General features: G+C 37.5%; 1 protein-coding gene across 1 annotated transcript in view; it reads right to left on the reverse strand.

The window, feature by feature from the left end:
• LOC143684902 (uncharacterized) overlaps positions 1–26,957 on the reverse strand; it is a 68,630-nt gene that overhangs the window by 10,586 nt on the left and 31,087 nt on the right. The window contains exon 2 of the mRNA XM_077162324.1: positions 15,369–15,501. Within this exon, the coding sequence (XP_077018439.1) occupies positions 15,369–15,501 (133 nt within the window). The remainder of the gene's footprint in view (positions 1–15,368; positions 15,502–26,957) is intronic.

Below are 26,957 nucleotides of genomic sequence, written 5' to 3' on the forward strand. Positions count from 1 at the left end.
TTTTATGCAGAAGCATTTGGTAACCTGTAAAATATATATACACATATAATAAGGATAAATTTCCTGGTGCCCAAGTATGAAACGATTTCAGAGACAGAAATTATGATGTATGCCTGCTTGGAGAAAGGAGAAGGAACCAGATTTGACCTGTTCCTTAACTAGGAAGAACCTGTTTCTCTTCTGCCTCTTCCCTCAGCCCTGCTCCAGGCCAACTGAAGAAGCAATTTAGATTATGATTAAGAAATGTCATTATCTATTTCCATTACTGTAATGCAAACTCTCTTCTGCCACTAACTAGCTGTATGAACTTAGATGAATTATTTAGCCTCTCTAAGCCTCAGACTTCTCATCTGTAAAATAGTAATAATAATACTTGCCTTGCAGAATTGTGAAAAGGATTAAATGAGATAGTATATGTATTCTAAATGTATGTATTCACCTTTTAGACAATTAAGATATTAAAGCTATTATTTTCATTATTCATACACTAAGCTATGACTATAAGGGAAGAACAGTTGGGGGTCCAGGGACTCCAAATGTAAAAATATGACATAGGAGGTCTAATTCTGTAAATGCTAAAAGGGAGGCTTGCAGCTTCAGCTTTTCCACTTTGCTCTGAGGCCCCAGTAGCAATACAGCGAAAGTGGCCATGGCAATATGAGAGCCACAGCACTCTATGACCAGTTTGTCAATAACCATGAGGCTTTTAGAAGGCAACAATTATTCATATGTGGCTCTGGTCTTTGCTTTGATGTAGGCTCCAAATCTGAAATTGCATTAGACTTAGGAAGTGTTCTAGCCACAGGCAGTTAAATATTTGAACAAAGACAGAAAATAGCCCCCATTGGTTCCTGCTCACAACTGACTCTGAGCACCCAGCATGTGATAGGGGCTCTATAAAGGGTTTTTAAATTCACCTCAAGTGATCTGTCTTCAGGCATGACCCAGCCTCTGAGTAGCCTGAGACAGCTGGTGAGAGTCCGTACAACATTGCAGTCAGTGCTGGCCTTGAAGCCAGATAGCTCTAGGCCCAAATCCCAGCTTGAGCATTTAGCATCTTTACAACCTCAGGCAAGCTACTGAAAATTCTTTGCCTCATTTTCCTCCTCTCTGAAATGAGGATAAGAAAGTGTCCACTTCGTTTGGTTGTAATGACTAATAAGGCGAGTATTAAATGAGATAATACTTCCTATGGGCTTTAAAACCATGCCCGGCACATTGTCAGTGCTCAGTAATGATTAGCTGTCCAATGAAATGGAAATCCATGTGAAGGTATCCAGGCGGAATTTCATTATGTGGAACAAATACTCAGAAAAGAGATGTTATGCTTACTAGTTATATTAGTTTCCTTTGGCTACTGTAACAAACTACCACAAACTTGATGCTTAAAACAACAGAACATTCCTATATTCTGGAGCAGCTAGAAGGAAAAATCTGAGATGATGATATGATAGCCCATGACAAACTCTGGGATGTGTCCTGTAACTTCTTGTTGAAGAGTGCTTTGAAAACTATTGCTTTTTTCTTTCTTTGCTTTGTATATGTGATATATTATGCAATTAAAAAAGTTAGAAACAAAAAACAAATTCATTCTCTTCACAGTTCTGGAGGCCAGAAGTCTGAAATGGATACCAAATTCAGACTCTGCACAGAATCTGAACTGAAATCACAGTATCAGCAAGGCTATAGTCCTCTAGGGGATCTAGGGGAAAATCTGTTCCTTGTCTCTTCCAGCTTCTAGTGGCTGCTGGTATTCCTTGGTTTGTGGCAGCATCACTGCAATCCCTGCCTCCATCTTCACAGTGTCTTCTCTTCTGTGTCTCTCTCTGCCTCCCTTGTATAAAGGTACATGTGATGACATTTAACACTCACCCCAATAATCCAGGATAATCTCCCCATCTCCAAACCATTAACTTAATTACATCTGCGAAGACCCTTTTTCCAAATAAGGTAGCATTTACAGGTTCCAGAGATTAGGACCTGATATCTTTGGGGACCATTATTCACCTTTGTACACAAGTTAATATATGATGCTGCAAGACATGGGTGAAGATGAAATTGAAAGAAGAAAAGAGGCCCAAATACAGAGGTCTGAGAATCATCAACATTTGTCAGGAAGACAAAGAGAAAGGGGCCACCACAGAGAAATAAGACTCAGCAGCCAGAGAATCAGAAGACAAGTAGAAGGGTTTTTCACAGACTCCAAGGACATAGCGAGTTTTACAAAGAACATGCAAAAAAAAAAAAACTTCAGAAAACAAAAGGGAGGGCTAAGAAGTAGTCATTGGGCTAGACTAGTAAGAAGGATATTAGTAAATATAGCCAAGGCAGATTTATTGGTGTGGGTGGAGAAAGCCAAATTGTGGTAGATTTAGGATAGAGTCACTTAGCATGCTGGTGTACTTTGCGTGTAGGCAAAGACAAAGACGAAAGGGAAAAAATGGTGCAAACACACATCTTGACAAGCAATTCCACTTCACCTGCAGCTGTATTTTCTTCAGGTTCCCAACTATGATTAACTAGTTAATCAAAGGCCGCAAACTTGCCAGGGTGGACATGGCCCATGATTAGAAGGGCAAGGTACAGCCTCCTCCTCACATAAATATGTTTGCTCTGTAGCTCCTGAGAGAGGTCAATGAAAAAGGTTCATTCATACTTCTTACAATTGTCCAGCCCTCTCCATCTCATACTCTTTGGCAATGTTTTTAAAAGGACTCTAAATATCAAGGTAAATAGTTTAAATTATTACTGTTTTTCTAATATAGAAACATTACTTAGCCATTCAACAATCATTATAGAACACAAATTATATACTAGACATTATATTAGGGATAAAAATATCTAAGTAGTTAATATATCAAGTTATTGCAATTGATATACCTTATTTCAATTGAGAAAGGAGGTACTATTATCACTGTCCCTAATTTTTTTTTTTAATCACTATCCCTATTTCTTGGAAGAGGAAACTGAGTTATTAAGATAAGGAAGAGTCAAATGTTTAGGATTAATGCAGCAGTCAGGTTCTGGGCCGAGCCTGTGAACCACCTTGACATACATTTTTTTAACATCTGCAAGAGAATATCTCCAACAATTTTTTGACCAGAAACAAACAAATAAGCACTACTTCAAAGTGATTTAACAAAACCAAGTTTCAAGTTGAAGAAAACCTCATACTACCACAAATCCTTATTCATTATTTAGAACATATTTACTAAGTGCCTACTATGTACTATGCACTGTTCCAGAAAATGGACTTTCAAAAATGAACAAAATGGATAAAAGTCGCTACCCTCATGTTCAGATGAGGACTACCATCAGAGTCCTCAAGCCAGCCCTCCACTCACAGTCTGTAAGAGAACAACAGGAATTATTGGAAGGAGAAGTACATTTTATGGTAGACACTATCACTATCAAGTGCTGAAATCATCCATCTGGGAGACTTATGCTATGCTGAAGTGTGGGTGAAAAATTACATAGGAAAACATGGGAAACCATGTATCAAAAAAAAATTTTTTTTTCCTGTAGCTCACTGAACTTTCAAACATCCAAATCAATAATCCTGGTTCAGAAATACACTATCTTCATGACATTGGGCAACTCATTCAATATTTCTGGGTCTGTTTCCTGAGGATTGTATTACATGACATCTAAGATAGTTTCTAGTGGGGCTTTCTATGACCCTAAATTACAAATACCAGGAGTCAAAAGGGGGACACAGAGATCTGCTTGGCCCACTTCCCATTCCACCACCCACAGGCAGGGATCTAGAGAAACCCCCAAACCCCACATACTCAGAGTAATGTCTCCTGGCTCAGGCCTCTGCTGCAGTGAAAAGGGAGCCCCAAAGCTCTGTGACATTTTCTTGTTCATACTCCGTGACATCCTCAGCCCATCAAAATGTATAATTATAACGCATTTGCCCTTTATTCCTATTGTGTCAGTTCCAAAAGGAAACCCAGGACTACCTGGTATCCCTTATCCCCAGAAAAAGTTTTAGCCAAACAAAATACAGGACACCTGGTTGAATTAAACTGAACATCCTGTATCTTTATTTGCCAAATCTGGCAAACAACCCGAGTCTCTCAATCCCAGGAGATAAAGCCACCATATAAGAGAAGACTTGGCTAAACACTCAGCCTATTTTACATCGCAATCCCTCCTCCCTCAACACACCCTGTATCTCCTGCACTAATTTTCCCTATAGGATCTGTCATCAGCTGACATACAATCCGTTTAATTTGATTGCTTTTATTTTCTATGCTTTCCCTTTCTCCTATCAGAATGAAAGTTCCAACCAGATCATAGAAACTTACCTACTTTGTTCATGTTATATCCTCAGTACCCACAATATTGCCTGTATCCAGTTAAACGTTTACTAAGTATTAGTGAACACATTTGTTATATTAAGGTCTCTCTTTATATTTGATGTCAAATATAATATCGGTGTTTTGATAAATATCATTGATAAATTGAATAATAAGTAATTTTACAAATAGCTGCTATTTATTGAGCATATAAATACATACCAGGCAGTATGCCGAACATTTCACGTGAATTAACTTACTCAATGCTCATAAAAACCCAGTGAGGTAGGGCTTATTATTACCTCCATTTTAGAGCTAAGAAAACTGACACTGAGAAAATAAAGTAACTTGCTCAAGATTACACAGGATAATCTTGGAATTCAAACCCAGCAGCCTGACACCTGAGTTCTTTACTTGAAAAGAATGTTTTTTTGTTTTTGTTTTTAGGGACACTAAAAATATTTTTTAAAAGGGGAGTGGGTAAAATGCACATATAAACTATTAAAGTACAGTTATTAAAAAAAATAATAAATAAAATAAAACAGGTGAAGTTAAGAGGGTTCACGTGTGGTTCAGTGGTAGAATGCTTGCCTTCCATGCAGGAGACCCAGGTTCAATTCCAGGACCATGCATCCCAAAAAATAAAAAATAAAATAAAGTATTAAAGGCTTTTGAATGAATAAATTGTCTGTCCCCGGCCAAAAAATGTTCCTTAACATATCCTTGCACATGAAATAGAACCTGGATATGGTCAAACTAAGAAAGTCTATGTAACAGACACACTTAAGTTACATTAACACAGCACTGGGGCGTGTGTGAGGGATGGGCGAAAGGTCGTAGCTAATTATCTGTTTTTGTTTGCTTTGGAGCTCAGGATATTGATTTCGGTAGGTACCAACATATAGCTGGCCAAGATACCATATACACGTTTAGTATATTTCTTAACTCAGGATTTTATAAAGATGGCAAAGGCATTTTTAGGTAACAACAGAAGCTGCCTTCAACTCTGGAATGAGAACCATATTCATTTTCCTGATAATGAATTTGAACATAAATATATACAATTATGGGTGGGTTCTGATTTGATTCTAGTTCTTCCCATAAAGAACATCCAATGCTCTTCACCACTGACAAGAAGGGAATTCTCTTTACTCTCACCCACTTAGAAAGTGCTTTTACCCCCGTCCATGTCCGCTATTCTTAGCTCACACTGCTTTGTGCTGGATGCCTTTTCTTTTAGCGAGATGGTATTTGCCATCAGTTGTAAATTACTCTCATTGTCTGCTAAAACAATGATTCCAAATTACCTTAAGGACTCCCTATTATTGGATTCCTACAGAGGTGTTGCCCCTCCCAGTATATTCTCCAAAATGCCTCTTTACCTGTCAACCAGATAACAAATCCAGGGGAATTTTTTTGTTGCCTGGTCCTGCAACTCATTCTTACCTAACTTGTGTGTTTGGCTTTGGTTCTCTCTGTTGTCCACTTCCTATACCCAGTTGCCTTCTCTTACACTCTAACTGATGCACTTTGGCATAAAAGGTCACTCATTGTTGTCCTCCAAGATGAAAATTAGTGTACTGTGTCAGCACCAGCACTTTAATAACAAACTGTGGGAAGCAACTACCAAAGGCTGTACTGGCTAACCATACTGGCTTTTGAATGAAGGATGCTTTTACAGGTCTTCTCCCTTTCATCTAATCCAGGGATCAGCAAATTAAGGACAGGAGCTGGGAGTGGTTTTTACACATGAGCATTTGCAGTCAATTCAGTGATAGGGAACACTAATTGGTGAGTCTCAAGTCAAATGTTATACAAAACAAAAACAAAATTTTATTAGCCAACTTGTCTTACAAAAAAATCACATTCACTTTTTATATTTTACTTTAAATTTCATCAATAAAAATTTTATGGAACTTTGTTTTCTCTTTTGTTATATAAGTCTGTGTCTACGTAATACACTTAATTTAACTTCTTGACTGGCAAAGCCTGCACTATTTACTATCTGCCCCATTACAGAAAGTTTGCTGATCCTTATCTAATCTTTGATGTTGAGGCAGAATGATTCAAAAAAGTCCATTGGTAATCATTTTTAAAAGGAGCAATTATAGTTTCACCACCTTTAGCTTAATTTACGTTGTAATTTGTGTTCTATTTTGTGGTGTCTTTTTTATAATAAATATTTTCCCCCACACAGTTTAAGTGGTTATCATGTTTTGTTTTTTAATTTTTAAAAGATGCTCACTTTTTTTGCCTGCGAAGTTCCTATTGTCACAATTGACTGCTGTTAAAGCATTCTGGTTTGGAAGCTTATTTTTGGTAAGTGCCAAATTATATTCAGTCAGTATAAAAAGATAATTTAGGTCATCTGAAAATATGCCTCTATAAACACATGATCTAGAAAGGCTTTTTGTTCAGGATCATCTCCTCTTTGTTCATACCAACGAGGATGTTAGTGATTTTTCTTTCTTTTTTTTTTTTTTGTCAATTGACTACCATCTACCAACGAGGATGTTAGTGATTTTTCTTTCTTTTTTTTTTTTTGTCAATTGACTACCATCTTATTTTAGGGGGAAAAAAGTATTTTAAACAAAAAGAATATGCTGAAGAAAACTGGTATGAGCGTCTAATCATACACCAAAGGAACCCCTTTAGCTGACCCCCAAGAAAAATATGGGCCATCCTTAATGGAACTGTAAAAACACAGCTGTGATTGCCTCCTATTAAATGTTTTTTAAGCTGTCCTTTTTCTCCCTGGTAGACCTTGAATTGCAAGGCAGAAGCGGTTATGGGAGTGGTTGCATCCCTGAAACTCTAAAGGCCATCACTGGATTTAGCCAAGCCAGGTTTATGGAACAAATAAATTCAGTCTGGACCTAGGCTGTTAACCTCTTACTCACTAATCTACTCGGCACACCTTTACTGAGCTCATATGATGACTAGGACAACGGTTTCTGCTTCAAAGGAACCCATAGTTACTTAATCTTGTTTAGCCAAAGTTAGCCCTAGGAGAAACTATAATTTGGGCAAATATAGTTAGCTGTCTTGCTTTGCCTATAATTGCCTTTACCTTTTAAATTACCAGTACAGATGATCATGCATCTATGTGATGATGTTAAGAATTACTGATTGCATATGTAGAATGGAATGATTTCTAAATGTTGTGTTAATTTCTTTTTTTTCTTTAATTAATAAAAAAAAAAAATTGCCAGTACAATTGCCCCTTAGAAGCCAAAGATACTTAACACAGTTTAGCCATTAAGGCCTCAGCCTCTGGAAGTCAGAACCTAAAACGTCTTCCTGGCCTTCCTTTAGGTTAGATCTCCAGGCTATCTATCCTTAAAGCACCTGAGGCCAAGATTTCTCTTTTACTGTCCTATGTTACCTTTTGCCCATCTCATTCCCTCAGGGGTAGATTATTCTAAAAAGTCAACTAGCTGCTTTAGAAAAAGAAGGAACTCTTCAGACTTCTAGATGAAAATAATAGCTGACGTTTATCAATTCTAGGGTTTATTTAGGCCAGGTACAGTTCTACACATTTTACACATTGACTCATTTTCCTCTCATAGTAATCAAATGAGGTAGGAACTCATGATGGTCTGCATTTTGAAGATGAGGAAGTAGGCACAGAACATTTCAATAATTTGCCCAAGGCCCCTGAGCAGAAAAGTGGAAAAGGTCAGGATATGAAGCCAACCAGAGCGGCCTGTAGCCCCTCCTCTCCACTGTGTATCTAACAAGTAGATGATGCACAGATTTTAGCTGTTGATCAAGCAGAGGCAGTCTTCCAAATCTGGTCTAACCCAAAACAAGGACTACACAGAAGAGGGGAATTTTGAACTGAGAAAGAGTGGACGGACAGGCCTCCTTGGTAGAAAGACTTAGTAAAAAAACATACTAAACAGCCAATTGTTGATCTTTAAGGCTTTGATGGAAAAGTTTCCATTCACAAGAGAGGCCTGTTTCTTGAAAAGTTATAAATGAGGAATATTTTAGGCTTTCATGGTTCACCTGGTTTGCCTTCTTCCTGAAGAGACTCTGATGATCCTACCACCAGGCACAGCACCCATGCCCACGTGCTTTCTTCACAGCAGTAGCTGGATGAATCCAATGTGACAAGGACAAGGGTTGTGGCCAGGATGAAGAGTTATCAAGTTCACCCAGGACTTGTGACTCATCCACTCCAGTCAAAAGCCAAGCTCTTCAGAGAGATCTGTTCCCTTGTCACATCAGACAGAAAAAAAGAGACTGGAACCAGATGGCAGCACAAAATAAAGGCCAATTATCAAGGGTTTTCTGAGCTGCAAAGTCCCTCAAATGTGAGAAATGTCAGATCAGATCATTGAGAATGAATATGTGAATATATTGAAACTGCCAAGATGAGATGTTTGGTTTCAGCTTTTGAGTGTGTGCCATCCTCCAGAAGCTATGTAGAATGTGTCAGAAGCCTTTCCTTGTGAACTCATACTAAATAAATCATGGCAGATGGGTTGTGAGAATAATTTCCACAGCATTTCTATGGCTCTGCTTTCTGGCGTCCCTTCTCACATCCTCCAGGGGGCTCTGGGGTCCACTGGCTTAGATTCTGAATAAACAGCTAACTTGGACCTCTGGTAGGACCGAGAGAGTAACTTCAGGCCCCTGTAATGATAAAAATCCATTGCTGTCCCACCCTCTCCAACAATGTGACAAGGACAAGGACAAGATGGAGAAGGTTACTGCACTGGATGCCTATCATTCTTGGCTATTTCAAAAGAGGTTTTAACTTCAAGTCTACCTTTTCTGGTTTGACCTTTCATCTTCTACACGATTGTCTACAGCCCAGCCTCTTGCTTTTAACTGATATTTGGCATTTAACTTGAATAATCTAGGTAGCAGAATTCTAAAGTGTTTCTCAGAAAGGTTTGTGTGTTTTGTGTTCCATTTCCTGAACACCATGTTCCATTCTGCCTAAATCAGAGAACTAGGAGATGATTTGAAATAGATTTTCCAAGACATCAAATGAGGCAAGAACCTTCCAGAATTCCCAGACATATTTGGTGAAAATGTGCCCCATGTTTCAATGCATGGCATAGAGAATCCACCAGGCTGCCTAAAGCCATATCTTCTATATTCCCCTTTAGGGTGGAGCTTGATGCTCTAGTGACTGGACTAAAGTTCAGGTAGGGGGACCATGGAAAGGGGAATGAATGCTAGGCCAGATTTATAGGAATGCGAGGAAAGGAGGGGTAAAGATTTCAGAGCTCTCTGGAAGTCTTTTATTTCTTTTCCTTCCCTCCATCCTTTCCTCCCTCCCTTCCCTTCTCCAGTCTCTCATTATTTGTTGTGGTAGAAAGTAAAAGATTTGAAATTTGGGGTCAAACTTCTAGCTTTGTCATTTCCCACTTGCAGGAGTTTTCTTCATATGTAAAATGGAGATGAAACTCACTTCACAGGTTATTTGTGAATATTACATGTGGGAATATTTGCAAAGTGCTAAGAATAATATCCTGATGTATCATAAAGAGTCAACAGCTGGAGCCTTTTCTACCTCACCTATTTAGATGATGCTAGAACCCCTTTAATTTCAGAGATAAAAGTGATTAAAGTTCAAGTTGATATGCTAATAGAATCTATTTCAGATTTTGGTGAGAGTGGAGCTGAGGCCCAGCTGGTCTTAGGGAGTCCTAACAGGAAAGGCTTTAGGTGGTAAATCCAGAACTTCATGCCTCAAATTTCACCAGAGTTCTTCAAGTAACTCAGTCGAGGCAATCAGAAGAGAATTCAGTTAGTCTGATTAATTCTACATTAAGAAATAATCACTCAAGTCAGGGTTTTCTCCTTTCATTTTGTCATCTATGTTTTTTAGAGATTGTAAGGATAACATATTAATGTAGTATTTTAAATATACTAGTACTTTTAAAGATTTACATTTTCTCGATAAATACTAAATGACTAAAAGGGAGATAGAAAGAAGAAAAAGTTAAGGCAAATTAATAATAATTTCCAATATTTATTCAGCTCTTATCCATGCCAAGCACTATTCTTAGTGTTTTTCGTGTTAACCCAGCCCATGCCACAACACTATGAGTTTAGTACTTATTGTGTCTACTGTAACTGTAAACTGATGTGCCTGAGGTCACAAAGCAAACAAATAATAGGACCTGAATTTGAGCCTAGGTGTTCTGACTCCTACATACTCATAGCTACTACATTAACCTCCTTGTCTTTAGTTCCAAACATGTAAACTAATCAAACAAATAGAAGAGTTATCCCAAGACTTTTTATTTAATGTAAATGTTATCCTTGCACAATCAATTAACCTTAGATATAGATAGATACTGCATAGACTGAGAATGGGATTTGTCAATTGTCTGATTTATTCATAATCATACGATTTTAGAGCTCAAAAATATAGGGCTCATCTAATCAAGCCCCTTATTTTACTAATAAAGAAATTAAGGGACTTGACTAAGCTCATACAGTTTGTTCATGATAGAGCCAATACTAAAACTTGAGTTTCTGGTCTTCCAATAAAGAGCTCTCTCTACTCTATTCTACTTATTCTATTAACATTAGCAACAAGACTTACTATGTGCACAGCACTGTGTTAAGACATTAACCTAAGGGCTATAGCTATGTACTTTTCAAACATGTAAATATAGTCATAGTGCAAATTACTGCATGAAGAGGAAAGAATTTAGAGGCAGTGCAGAATGCTGTTAATATTTGCAAATAATACAAACTTGCGTTTTTCTCTTTTGGGAGGTCATTTGTGTTTGCATTCCTTCCACTCCCATTGCCTAGTTCAGTTAACTGCCTGTGATGATTAGTTTTGTGTCAACTTGGCTATAGTACCCAATTATTTAATCTAACACTAAGCCAGGTGTTACTGTGAAGGGATTTTGTAGATGTGATTAGCATCAACATTCAGTTGACTTTCAGTAAGACTTACCCTTGATAAGGTGGGTGAGCCTCATCCAATCAGTTGGAAGGCCTTCAGAGCAAAAACTGAGATTTCCCAGAGAAGAAGGAATTCTGCCTCAAGATTGCAATATCAACTCTTGCCTTAGTTTCCAGTCTGCTGGCATCCCTATGGATTTTAGACTTGCCAGTCCCCACAAACATGAGTTATTTCCTTAATATAAATGACCGGTACAGTACCCACCAAATCATCTAAGGTGAAAGACGGCAGGAAAGTTATTTCTCTTTACACTGATATCCTGAGGATTGTTTAATATTAAATACAAATTAAATTAAATTATCATTAAGCATCTAAAAATTGACAAATAATATAAATAAAATTATGATTATTAATAAGTTAATATTAAAATAAAAATCATCTGAGCAACTGAAACCCTAAGGAGGAGACTCTGAGGTGGGAAACGCAAACTGAATATGTAAATTAATTTCACATTGACAATTCCTTTTTAATATTTAAAAAAAAATTTTTAATCACACTAAAAGAAAATTAAAAAAATCAAGAGTCACATATTTCCAGAATACCATCTTTATTAGGAGTCCTCTGGGCCAATTAATTTCTTTGACTAAAGTCCAGTGTTGATTTAAACTTCAAGGTACTTCATGCTCTGGGTACAGCATCACCCAACTCTTCCCTCTGCCTCCAGCCAAAAAGCAAGTATAGATGATCATATAAAATAAATTATCTTTTATAAAAGAATTTTGTGCTTGTTACAAATAACCCATATCCCATGGCCAACACACATCACACATTTTCATACCTGACATTGCATAAACCATTTGATTTTCAAAGGGTTTCACTTAAACGAAGATTTTAAATAAATTAGGAAAAAGGAAAGATTTTTGAAGTCAGTATTGAACACGTACCTCTTAGAAATTAGTACATGCCTTTATTAGTTTATTATAAATAAAGCAAATACAAAACTGACAGTATCCAGTTGTGGCTCCACTCTGTGACCACCAGATTGGATTTATGCTTGCTTCCTTAGCATGCAGCTTTTTTAAACACTTAAATGACAGTTCTAACTTTAAATTATATTCCCACTTAATAATGGCCTTCAGTGCAATTCCTAAGCATAACATCTTTGCTTTTTGCTTAATTTTGAGATCTGGAGCTCTCTTTAGGAGAACTCGAATCTATTTCACAGTCCAGGACTTAACTAAATTTCAGGCATGGCTCTTTAAATCTGAAGGAGATTTCAGATCTCCATTGGTCTATGCTGGTAACAGATTAAGGAAGGTTTTATTTTCCAAGATGGCTGCAACAATATCTCCTACCACATTTCTACTACCACACGTCCCCTCCCCTTTAATCTGTGCAAGGTTTATGATTTGCTTGTAACTAAGAGGATGCATGAGAGGTAGTGCTGCATGGCTTCCAATTAAGTAAAAAATGTCCATGCAGCAAGCTTCGGTTAGACATTGCTACCTATCATAACTTGCCAAACCCCACCCAAAACCATTCCAGCCTCTCCTAAAGAACACCTAGGGCAATGTATAAGATGTTATAAAGGTTCCATGCACTAGAGTAACTTTCCAGAAACCTACAATCTCCGATGGGTCCTTAGACCAGAGAAGTCCTGAAACCTAGAGAGCCCAGCCTCTCCAGAACATCAGCTAGTTCCATTTCCCTACCCCATATTATTGACAGCCCCTTCCAACATGAAAAAGTTAGAGTGGGCATAGCCCAAATACCCCCAAAGAGTGGGATAGAAAGATCAAAGGTGATGTGGAGTTATACAGAAAAATTAGGGTTTAATAAATGAGTATGATTGCTGAATCATTATATTGATATTTCTTTTAGTCTCCAGTATCTTAGAGCCGCTAGAAGTAAAAACTTAAAATTGTGGAATTGTAACCTATGCCAGACTCTGAAATCTGTTCTACAACTAATTGCTGTGCTGTACTTTGAAATTTATTCCTTTTTTGTATATATGATAATTCTTCACAAAAAAGAAAAAAAAGTCAATTGTGATGATAAAAAAAATATTTACTCCTTCTAGCCTTCTATATTCTGGAGCAGCTAGAAGGAAAAATCTAAGATAATGGTATGGTAGCCCATGACAAACTCTGGGACCTGTCCTGTAACTACTTACTGAAGTGTGTTTTGAAAACTATTGCTTTTTTCTTTCTTTGCTTCGTGTATGTGTTATATTATACAATTTAAAAAGTTAAAAAAAAAAATCTGTGCAACTCTTGCCTTGTTCATGGGGGATCTTAACTTTGGAGCTCTGAGTTGCCAGGTAAAAATTTCACTACCCTGAGGCCACCATATTGGGAGGAAGCCCAACCCACATGAACAGACCACAAGGTAGATGCTTCAGTCAATGGCCCAGCTGAGGTGCCAGTCAGTAGCTAGCATCAACCACCACACGTGAGCTAAGTACACCCTGAGATCATTTTTGTCCAGTAAGAATAGAATGTGAATCACTTATGCAATTTAAAATTTTCTATTATCTGCATTTTGAACACTGAAAGAAACCAGTGGAATTGATTTCTTAACGTATTTTAATTCAATAGACCCAAAACAGTATTATTTCAATATGTAATCAATACAAGATTACAAAATAATTTAAATTATTTCTCCATATCAAGTCTTTGGAATACTGTGTGCATGCCTGTGTATTTTATACTTACAGAACTTCCAATTTGGCCTTAGACACATTGTATTGAACAGCAAAACTCTAGATGATTCCACCTTCCTATGGTCCAGTTCCCCCAGTCATGGAATCTTATGGGGGGGGAAGGCAATGTGGGGTCCTCTTATATCCTAATCCACACGATCTATATTTCAAACTGCCACATTTTGGACTAATATAGTGAGCACAAATAGAAACAGAAATATAGTTACCAGTGAAAATGTAAGTTATAAGGACTGATGCATTTCTGTCCTCTGTTTAAGCTTAATCATTTCAAAGAAAGGTTAAACCATAGCATTTTAGAGGCCCTTGGGAAAGGCCTTAAAACCCATTTATTCAGCCTCTTACCCAGTACAGAGACCATGACTACATCATCCACAGCAAATGATCTACTCTTTTTTGCTTAATCATTTACAGTTAAACTTCCCAAGTTTATTCCCAAGAAAACATATTCCCCTTTTGAGCTTTTTAAATTTTTTTGACATTTTCCTTCATATTGAGTAAACAACAACATTCATACAATTTCTCTTTAGCAGCTCTTATTCTGGCCTCTGGAGCTACACATCTACTCCCTCTGATGTAACAGCTTTTCGGTCCTTTGGAGATAATGAATATGCTCTCCCCCTGCCTCCCCCACCCCCAGGCTTCTCTTTTCCAGGCTGAACATCATAGTTCTTAGAACTTTAACTGCAAGAACAAATTCCTGGCAACTCAACCCTTTATGACTCCTCATAAATCTCAAATCTTACAATTCTGATACTTAGAATAGAATATACACTCCAGATTTGACCTGACCAGTACACAGCTCAGTGGAGCTGCAAGACTCGTTCTGGATGATATATTTTTATGAAGAGAAGTTAAGATTGCTACTTTCTAAAGGTCTTTTAATTAACACAGGGCTCCCATCACCTGATACCCACAGTTCCTTAAGCAGCATGCTGCACCCTGATGTGTGTTAGGAAAACCCTAGGATTTAAAATCAGAAGACTTGACCTTGAATTCCAGTCTCCAGTCTACTAGCTGTGTGCCTTTGGGCAAGTCACTCACACTCTCTGAGTCACTATTTTTTTCTTTATTAAAAAGTGACAATATAGAAATGTGGCATTTTTCTTTGGTAGGTACTAAATGAAATAAGGATGTGCAAATGATTTGTAATCTGTGAAAATCTATACAACATTAAGGCACTCTTATTATTAATATTAACATCAGAATGACTTGATGCTTGTGTGCCTTCCTGGTTTTACTTCACCATCACAGCACATGGAGAACTTTCTTCAAAATGATATTTAGTTTGTCTCAGGAATTAAATAAGCACTAATCATTTATTCAGTTTTAGTTTTCCTCAATGCCTTAGAAAGTCTGCCAAGATTTAAAAATCCCTAATTCATCCACCAACTACCTGCAGATATGTCTTTTAATCAAAAGGAGTGATTTCAATCGAGACTTAAGATGCTGTTCTTTATACCTGCTGATCTGGGACCACGGACCAGGCTGCCCAGAATAACGGCCGCAGCAGGAGCAACAGGTGAACCCAACTCCATTTTAGGGGATGGCACAAGGAGGCCACCTGCACAGTTTCCTGTAAGCCAAACAATTACCTGAAAGAACAGAAGAAGAAAAGACTTTTTGATTAATGTAGGTAGCAGCTCTTGAGACACTGAGACTCAGATGTTTGGGCCAGAATGCAATTAAGGGTCAGGAACTTAAACATGGAGATGGCTTCCCTGATGACCCTTTGCAAGACAAGACAGAGGAACTGAATTTATCATGCCGGTGTACACCACTACACTCCCACTCTGAAAAGAGGCCAAGAGAGAAGCATGTCCGTTTTTCATTCCCTTTTCTTTTACTTTGTCACAAAGCAAGATCTTTTTAAAATATAGCAACTTAATTCTAAGTTCCTTATAAATGTCGTGGATGTTTGCACAGCAGAGTATTGTTTTCAGATATGACTTGACATTACTATATCACCTATTTTTCCTTGCCTACATGTTGTATATATTTGGGAGGGACTCTCTGGATCAGCTAGTAGGATGCATTCATTTTACCAGAGAGGACTGAGCTTTGCAGTCTTTTTAAGACTCACAACAAATTAGTAGCATCACAGACTATAATTTCCTATCTAATGAGTTTCATCTATGCCCTACCGATTAAGCAATTAGGGAGTTAAGCAGCTGAGCAGGTCACACACACACACTTATGCAGACACACATTAAATTGGAGTGTGAGAGGAACTGGGTCCAATATCACTTCCAATCTGAGTCCCTGCAGTTTCTCTTCGCAAATGGAAACAAGATAGACCAGTTTTGTATTTCTGTTTTTTGGTTTTTATTTTTTTAAAGCTATAATGAACTGACTGAAATTATTTAATGGATCCATTGTCATTATGCAGACCCAGTCTCAGTTTCACATAGTATCCTAAAAGTCCATCAACATCTACAGAAATATGGGATGTTGCACATCTCTCAACTAAGTGAGGAGATTGAAAGAAGAATTAACAAAGAAGAATGAGAGTCAACCAGGGAAGATTTTCAGAAAAGGTGTATCGTTAAGACTAAGAGAAATACATTGCTATAGAGAAAAGAAGTAAACACTATCTAAAAATATAGAAGTGGAAACAATCAAGTGATCTTAAGGAGCTAGCCAGCAAATAGATTCTAGTCTGGTTCGTGGATGGATGCAGGGAAAACAGGTGGAGGTGTGAAAGGGTGGTTGTTACTACAGTGTCTTACCAATATCCAGATATGCTGCTGTGAGCAGGGCCACCTCTGCTGCTTCTTGCACAGGGCAACAACCCCAGTGGTGAAAACAGTTTGGAAGTACTTAATAGAATCGGATGGGGCAGATTCTAGAGTCAAATACTTACCCAAATAAACATGTGTTGCTTAAGACTAATTAACATGAGTTCCGTTATACAAAATGAGAGGGCAGAAGTGCTCACACTTCACTGAATTTTTTCATTTAAATCCACTGTAACATCAAAGTGAGTACTTTATTTGCATTACCCTGTCCATAACTACACATGCCCTACATTTATTGGTATTTCGTGGATTACCAAGCACAATAGCAGATATTAATTTTTTGGACTCTCATCAGTCCTGTGAGGTAAGCTATTTATTACTCATAACTCACAGTTACAGATGTGAATTGCCTAAGGTTACTCAGCTTGTAGGTGTCAGTGTCAAAGCTCAGACTTAAGAACTGAGTCCAAATCAAGGTCCCTTTATACTGAACTTTGATAGAATAATGATGGACACCTCCTACTATAGCTGATCATCTGTCTTCCTGGCAGAAGAGAATTCTGTTACGGTGATAAAGATATATCCTAGCAGATAGAGTTAAATATTAGACCAGAATGTCCTTCTCTGAAGGACACTTCTTCATTTGTTTGTCTAACTGATCACATGGAAAAGTCTGCCTCAAATACCATGGCAATGGATCAAATGATCACTAAGGTTAGGTGTATTGGAACTTGGAATGTCTATGATTCTCTAAGCAAGTTGGAAATGGAAACTTGAAACCTTGGCTTAATAGGATTTTACAGAGATTTTTGACCCTTGCATCCTCTAAGGAAGAAGAGCTATGTAGACAACAACATGCTTGTATTTGTATTTTTACATGAATTTTCTAGTATAATTAGTCCCATTTTGCTTTTAATCTTAAAAAATTGCTCTACTGACTATTTTTCTGAGGCAGAGACTTTATGGAAATATTCACTGGGGCTTTAATTTTAGTGCTTTAGTGTCACTTTTACTTTTAGTAAAGTGAAGTGTTTTTTTTTTTATTTTTACGTATTTACTAGAACCATTATTTTCAATTACTGTGGCAATACAATTTCCTTTTGGGTTCTGCTTTATTTGCTTTACGTGAAATGCTTTTTGCTTTGCTTACTCAGACACACTAAGTTGTTTATTTTTTTGTGCTCTTTGATACATTTTTTTTCCTGCCCAGTGGTTACTGCTATTTTGCCTCTTTCAAAATTCACTGATAGCTGTTTTAAATAGTCTTTTTTTTTAAGGAAATTCAAATATTTGCTTAGCCTCCTGATATTTCAGAAAATGAGACAAAGTTCTATCCCTTATCTAACCTGCTCAGATACCAAAGGAGGTTTTTACCAGGACTTCACTTCACCTCACAGAATCAAGGATGATTGCGTACAACATTAGCAGGAAAAGGAAATGGTGATTATATAACTTTTTAAAGCAGCAATAAGTTGCATTGTTGGCAGTTTAAGAAAAAGTCAGTTGATGATGGTGTTTACAAGCCTGACGTATTCCCATTTTGATTGACAATATTACCAGAGAGGCATAAGTAGTGTTTATTCAGTATCAGAAACTGCAGTTCTCAAGTTTCAATCTGTAAATAAACCCCTAGCAGGTGTGTCCATTTTAATTTTATTAATTCTCCAGGCAAATATTTTAAAAACATTGAGAGACAAGATTAGCTGATTGACAGTAGCGCTATAGTTCTAAATCATACAGTTCCACCTAGAGAAATATGATGCTCTAAAGGGCAGAAATTTGAAGCAATGCGGTATTTGGCTAAGATCCATAATATCCTGAATTCATAGAGCATATTTAGTTTACAAATTTTCTTTGATACTGGCAGCAACCTTAAGAAGTATGCAAAGAGCATACAATATTAAGACTATTTTAGAGCTGAAAGGAGTAGTTATCAGGGGTCTAAATGGCTCACCAAAGTCCAGACCGCTAATTAGAGAAAGATCTAGGTCTTCTTGTTCCTACTCCATGCTGTTTCTAATATTTGGACTCAATGATTTTTAAATTGCTGATTCAGACAATCATTGGATGAATAAAGATGGAAATTTCATATGGTACAAATTAATACAACTCAATTCCTCTCTCAAATGCATTTCCTATAATGAAAATTAGTTGTTGTTGTTTGGGGGTGAAGGAATGGTGGACAAGGAGGAAAGGAGGAAAACATTTATATTTTATATAGTTGCTAATCTGTTTGAAAATAATTAATTGACTACCTTAATTTAATGTGCTGTTTTCCCTCCCACATAGCAGGAGTTCAATTAATTAATTGCTGTAATTATTGAAACTGAGAAGTAAATATTCTCATTAGTAAGGTCTGGGTGTTTATTCAGTATGAGCATTGAATTTTAGCTACACAATAATGAAGAAGGAAAAGTTTTAACAGAGGCCCTAACCCCAAGTAGATCGGATGATAACTTGGTGACCCAGATATCTCTAAACATGTTCAATTATCCATCTTTCAGAGTATCAATAGGACATAACCACTCTAGAAATTATCTTGGAAATGATTCATTCATCACTTCAAAATATAGTCAGTCTTAAAAGTGATTATGAGGAAACAAAAGCACCTATTTCATAATCAAAATTCATTATCAAAGCAGTTCATGATATTCTAGAAAATTCCATAACTTAAGCACATATAAGGTTTAAAAACAGGAGTGAGGAAAAGACATCATTGACCTACATTACCAAATGAAATATTTGAACTAAATGCACACTTTGCACCATGATCTTCTTGAAGATAATCAATTCCTTTTTGTATTTGAGATCTTGCGTTCTTCTGGGCTCTATCTCTGATTGTAAAAGAAATTTTTGTAGTAATCAGAATGAAAAGTTAGTAACTCAAAATTAGTTGAAAAGAGAAGGGAACATGGGAAGAAACTGATCCCTATTCACTCAAGAAATAGAGAGCTCTTTGTCTAAGGGAGGGCTATTACCTCCCAATAAGGTGGAAAATAGCTCCTTACTGTCTGCTGCTTGAGACTCTCCACAGCCAAATGCCTTTCCCTAGCCCACATGCAATCTCCAACTTCAGAGAGCAGCTTTAATAAAACTCTTGGACCTGCAGAGAGGAGCAGCAAAGGCAATCGTCTTTAATCAATTATTTAGTATGCCATGCTCCTTGACCAGCAGGACCCACACACCCTCCCCTCTCTCCATGTCAGAAAAATGCCTTTATTCATAAACAACATGTTCCAGGAAGCTCCATACACCTGTCAACAATAAAGCACAGCTCAGTTCCTCAGAAGCTAGTGACTCAATGGTGTTTGTTCTGCTTCTTTCATTGTTGTTTATGGAGGACCATTGCACAATGAAAATGAAAGGCTTAAAAAGAGAGTTCTGCCCATATTGCATTGATGAAAACTGTACCACTGATTCCTGTTTGACAAACAACTCACCCAAAATACTTACCTGTATCATCTCAATGTAAACTCTCTTATTTGGTGTTTTGGAGGATAAATTGTACCCCACGGCAGAACAGAACAAGTAGAACAACACTGATGGTTAAAAGCTTTGGAGCAGACAGCCTGGGTTTGGATCCTGCCTTCACAGCATACTGACTGTGTGGCCTTGGGCAAGTCCCTTAACATCTGTGCCTCAAATTCCCCACCTATAAATGGAGATTATAACAATGCCTATTTAATAGGGATTATGTGAGAATTCTATGGGATCAATACATGTCTAGCTCTTAAAACAGTACATAGCACATGGAGGATGCTCAAAAAGTACCTGTCACTGTAAATGGTCCAGGGCCCCAACCATCACAGTAACCAGTTTGCTTTCAGAGAGGCAACACCTCCACTTCATCACGCTGCCTCTCATGTTTGGTAGCCACAGAGGTCATAAATAATATGTAAACTCATAGACATAAAATATACAACATAGGTTACCAGGATATAGAATGAGGCTAAAGAATGGGGAGCAGGTGCTTAGTATGTGCAGAATGTTTACCTAGGGTGAACTTAAACATTTGGAAATGGACTGAGGTGACGGTAGCACATCATTGTGAGAATACCAGTACTGAGCGCTGTATGAATGTGATGGAAAGGGGATGTGTTGAGTCATGTATGTCACCAGAAGGAAAGTTGGAGGTTAAAGCATGGGAATGGATAACCCAGTGAATCTTGTGGTGGACAATGTCTGTGATTAATTGTACAAATATTTTAAAAAGCTATTTCATGAACCAGAGCAGATGTATGACACTATTATAAGGAGTTCGTAATAGAGGAGTATATGGGAAAATATATACCTATTGCAAACTATGAACTTTAATTAACAGTAATATTTTACTATTCTTTCATCAACAGTAGCAAATATACTACACCAATATTATGTATGGGTCTATAATACAGGGAGATAGGGGATATGGGATGTTTGGGGTTTTCTTTTTTCTTTTTTTCTTTTTTGGAGTAATGAAAACGATCATGGGGCTGAATACACAACTATGTAATGATATGTGAACCAATGATTTTATACTTTGGATAGTTTCTGTGTTGTGTGAATATATCTCAATAAAATTGCATTAAAAATAAAAAGGTCACCTCAGCATGCCATTCAGAGTGTGGGTGGCTCATTATTCTGAAAGAGTTCTGCTCTGGAAGCAAAAAGATCCTGGTTTTAGTTTATCATTGTTAGTAACTTGTTTAGGACATTGCTTAGGACTACCTTTCTACTCTATTTTTCTACACTATAAAAATAAGGGAATTGTTCAAAGGCCTTTTTAGATTTACTATCCTACACTTACTTGGCCTTTGAGGGGTAAAGGGAAAACCTGAATGAATAGGTTAACTGGAATCAATTCATTCAGTGAACATTTGTGTGCCAGGTACGTGGGCCCTGGCTGCAAATATGGACTTGAGCAAAACAGACACGAACCTTACCCTCCTGGGGTTCACATTGCAGAGAAGAGAATCCATCAATCAATACTAGACTAACAAACAAAAGAAGTCCAGGTAGAGATAAGTGCTATGATGAAATGACCACAAAGTAAAGGGATATGGAGGGAGGGTCATTTATTTTTTTGGGTGCCCAAGAAAAGTCTCTTTAAGGAGAGATCTTTTAATTTGAAGGTTGAATGGCAAGAAGCCATCCATGTGCAGACTTAGAGGAAGAGCATTTGTAGCAGAGCTAACAGTGGTTCAAAGCCCTGAGGCAGGAACTAGTTTGCAGTATTTAGGAACTAGAGGAATACTAAGAACATGGAGGAGAGTGGAATGAGATGAGGCTGAAGAGGTGGAGCAGACTCCTATAAGCCTCTTAGCCGTGGTGAAAAATTAAGGTTTTATTCTAAATGTGATGGGAATCATTGGATGGTTTTAAACAGGACTGGGCGGTAGCTTATTCCAATGTGTGTTTCACAACGTGTGTTTTTAAAAGAGCAGTGGTTCCAGAACCCTGCACTGAGGGAGGCAATCACAGAAACTCCTGAATGAGAGCTGATTTGGTTTCTTTTTGAATTCAAAGGTATTGAGTTGTTGTCTCAACTTGGCTCTTAAATGAGAGAGTATTTGTATGAAGTCATATAATTCACAGTCACTTCCTTTTATATTCAGAAAAATAAAAATTGAAATATGTTCTTAGCCTAAGTTTGGAGACATGACAGGAAGAGCTGAGGTTACACTTGAGGGTTGCTTTAAGAATTATGTGTCATATCATAGTCAACGTTTTAAAATATTCTATATTCTTTTAGTAAATAGGGAGAAAAGAAAATCATCCCTCACAAACAAGGAGGGGACATAGAGTGGGCATCTGCAGCAGCAGGTTTCTATGAATATAAACCTGGGAACCAAACTACTTAAGTTTCATATCCTGGCTATACCATTTACTAGATCAGCAATCCTTAAAGTTACTTAACTGCATCTGTAAAATGGGAATAATAGAAACTCCTAATTCATAGAGCTATTATGAATATTAAATAAAATGTGCCCATATACAATACCTGGATCAGTAACTGGTACTTTTCACATACCCAGTTGACAATATCACCCACTCCCTTTTGGCTCTCGAGGATCCAATTTGCCTTCTCTGTGCCCATTTTGAGGGATACCATGGTAGTGTGACTCCAAATGCCCTGCCTTCCATTAAGGAAGCCAGGGGCACTTTTACTCTCTCTCTCTTAACCCTCTGGCAGTCAAGCGCATTTGGCCTAGTCTGTGCTAACCAAAATTCAAATGATACAGAGATAATGGGATTACCACAGTTAATTCACAAACCCTTTCTGCTGAATGAGATTTTTGTAATCTCCTCCACCACCCTCAGCACTCCTATTGCCTCAAGGTGCTTTGGTTCCTATCTGTGTTCTCCAACTTCAGACATCTAGCCTAAAGGGGTTTTTAGTAAACCCCTAAAATCCCATGATTCTGCCTTGACTTTAGATAGCCAGAGGCTGGTTTGTTGTCTTGAAAACAAAACATTCTTCATGGGTTCAGGCTAGAAACTTCTGTTTGACTCTCCCCAGCACCACCCTCTTCTCCCTTCCATTACATCTTCTAAATTGGTTGAATTGATGGGTGATAGCTAATGATTCTACCAGAGATGCCCAGTCATGCTCAGTGTATAGTACAGAATGCTGTACAGTAGAAGGACTTCCTTTCACCAAGAACAGGTTTACTGAATCCCTTCTCCTTCAAGAAGACAGACCCCTCCTGCCTTCACACTCCCATTGCGTATAATTAGGGCATGCAGGATAGAACTCACTACATTTTGGTTTGTATCATAATTGAATAAATACCTATTTCTCTTCTGAATTGTTAATACTTGAAAAGCAGGAATTATTACTCATTTTTCAGTTGACTTTTGATATACATCATTCCATTAAGATAATCTCTGTTGAATATTAAAACATAGTAGATAAGAGCTAAAGCTCCTTTGACCATTATCTTCCACTCCCATTACCATTCCCTAAAGTTAACTAGAATTATAAGGTTGGTGTGGGCCAATGTAAATAGCATTTCATGGAATTGTTTAGTGGATCCCTAGTTTGGGTGAGTGAGAGGGTGGTGATGGTGGGGAGGATTCTTCCTGGGTTGTTTTTTGGCATTTGATGATTACCGAGAAAATTTATAGTATTAGATGTGTGTGCTGTGAGTATTTACATACAGTATCCTACTGGATGTATTACTTTGCATAGTTTTACTCTACTTTGCATAGTTTTACTCTAACATCTCATCTTAGAGATCTTTCCACATATGGTTCTACCTTATTCTTTATAAATAATGGATGATTTTCATTGTACAGATGTTCCTGAGTTTGTTCTGCCAGTGTCATATTTATGGGTATGTAAGTCATTTCTGAATTTTTACTATAATAAACAGTGCTTCAGCAAACATTTTGGTGCATGCCTCCTTGAGTTCAAGTAATCTTTTTAAGATGGATTAAGATAAGAATTACTGGGTTTCTCCAGACAGAAAGACAGAAGATAAAGACTGAGACAGTATAATTTAGAAATGCCTAGAGTGAACAGTGATGGTGATTAAATGTACAAATTAAAAATTGTTTTTGTATAAGGGAGAACAAATGAATATCAGTATTGCAGGGTGCTGAAAAGTACAATCAATGCAAGCTAGGTTCTACAGTCAACAATAACATTGTAATGGGCTTCCACTGAATGTCACAAAGGCATTATGCCAAAACTAAGTGTCACCAGGTAGGGGGCTTTGTTTCCCGGACCACGCACCAAAAAAGGGGGGAGGGGAAAAAACAGGTCGGGGCATGGGAAAGGGGTATGAATTCTTTGTGGAAGAAAAGGAAATGTTTTCAAATAGTGCAAGGCATGTCTATACACTTAGGTTGGATTATATGATGTATGAATAAAACTGCATAAAAATGAAAAAATAAAAAGAATTACTGGGTTTCTCATTCATTTTACATCCCCCTGACATTGCCTAGCTTAATAAATAGCTTTTAGTAAGCCCTTAGTGAATATATTTTTTAGACTGATTGGAATGACCCCAATTCACCCCACCCTTTCTAGCTCCTGTTCCCCAAATGGAAATCGAGCCCAGAGACAAAGTGAGCCAAGACCCAGATTTCTTGAGAAGACACAGAGGTGATGTCTCTAGGTCTACAGAAGACTGGGAGAGCTGCTTATAGTCTTTCCACTAGGGGTCAAAATCATGTCCAATATTAGCCAATGATTTTTTAAAGACCTTATTAAAACAAATTTTAAATTAACCCCTAACAGGTATGACTTCCACAGGAGCAATTAGAACCATTTCTTTTAGCAGCAACCAGACTTACCAATAAGTTTTTCCACAGCCCAAATACTTCCCCTTTACAGATGAGAAAATTATTCTTGTCTCTACCATGAACACTAAATGTTATTTATGTAATTCCTCTCTGCTACACAGCTTCCATATACTTCATGCCACTTCATTCACTCACAGCAGAGGCATTTTAATAGCAAATGCTGAATGATGCATTATTTCTCACGGGAAAGATAGTTAATTTAACTGACCCCTCTATGTCACGATTCAATGCATCACTCTGGATGAGGAAGCACATGGGTGGAGAGGAAACCACAAAAAAGACAAATCCATGCAAAGTTCTGTGATCCAAGCCCAAGGTCATCTCTAATGGAATAAAAAAGGACTCCTAACAACAACAACAAAAGGGGGTCTAGGTCTTAAGCTATCATACCACAGTCACATGCCACTGGGCTCTCAAATATAATTAGAGCACAGTAATACACATCCTAAGATGTTCTCTTCAAGTAGCCATGAAGGCCGGAAGAGGAATGGAAAAGCATGATTTGTCAAGTAAATACTAAGATTAAAAAAAAAAAACAACAGTAAAATGCAACATCGATGAAAGGAAATCGTCCATTTTGTTTTTTCCATTAGATTTTCTAATTTTGCTTTGCTGGTCCCTATTTCAGCTGCCAGTCACTAGATGCCAAACACCCTTTTCCTAAATAATATTGGAATTACTGAGCTCATCAGGTAGGTTTTCAGCTGTGAGCAATTAGAGGCTATTCCACCTTTCAAGGTTCTACAATTTGACTGTAGGCTCTTTGATGACAGGGATCACGTCATGCATTGCTTGGAAGAGGGAGCAGGGATGGTGTTGATGGGAGCTCAGTCCATCTGCCAAGGTGTGACCTCTCTGGGAGCATGCAAGCAGGATGTAAAAAAAAAACCCCTAATCTTCCAAGCCTTGGTGGGTTTCTAGTTCTAGTATTGTGGTGCATCCTTCAACAAACCACTTTTCTTGAAGTGACTTCAGTTCTTTTTTTATCTTGTGACCTAACTTTCCCAAGTCACAGAATAGTGTCAAGAACCTTCATAATCTATTATAAGGAATAACCAAGTCTATTCCTTGGACTGTGAGGTCCTTTTCATGAATATAACTTCTGAACACTAGCACGAAGCAGTGTTTTCATCCTTCACTCCAAGTTTCTGTCCATATTTCTGATGTTATATGTAATTGAGGTTAAAAAGGCAGAATAGGCATCCACAGATAGATAATTTTCATATGTAATCTTACTCCACTTGGCTTCTGTCTAGCAAGTAAGGCTGCAGCTGACATATGTGGCTTTCTGATAAATTCTCATTGGGCCAGAATGCAGAGTTCTCAGAATTCAATACTCTGTTTCTTCATGGGAATTGTGATTCTGCTCAGGCTGTGAGGAAAAGATTAACTGGAATGTTTTGGGAATATGGTTTTCTGAATCCCTTCTAAATTATAGTTGTTTTTTTTTGAACTGGGGGAGGAAGGAAAAAGGTTGGATATAACTCGGGTTAAAGGGATCCAGAGAAGGGAGGATGTGAAAGAGCCCACAATAAAGAAAGAAAGAAAAACGTGTGGAAACATGAGCCAACTGTTTCCTCTTTGATAGAAAAATGAGGAAATAGGGGGAAAAAAATGGGAAAATTTTCACTAAGTTTGAGGAAAAGTTATTTTCATTTTTACTTTGCATAGCACTCCAATCAGAAAGCATTCAAGAAGTGGGTCTAATTTTTTCAATTAAACATATATTATACAAAATCACAAACAGAATGCTTCATATAGTTCTATAGTATTAAACTTGACAATCTTAAGAAAAACAGATTATTTTCTAAGAAAATGTATATGACCAACATCACAAAATGGGCTCGAGAAGAGACAAAAAGTTCTAAGAAACAAATAACTATGTAAAAAATGAAGAGTACTATTGAAGAAATACTCTCCCCTGGTCCCAGGTACCCAGCCTAGCTGGATTTGTGAATGAAGTTTTCTTTTCCCCTAACTATTCCCAAAACAAATCATTCTCATGTTACTTAGATGATATTAGA

This window comes from Tamandua tetradactyla, chromosome 5, assembly GCF_023851605.1.
Source record: "Tamandua tetradactyla isolate mTamTet1 chromosome 5, mTamTet1.pri, whole genome shotgun sequence".
Lineage (NCBI taxonomy): Eukaryota > Metazoa > Chordata > Mammalia > Pilosa > Myrmecophagidae > Tamandua > Tamandua tetradactyla.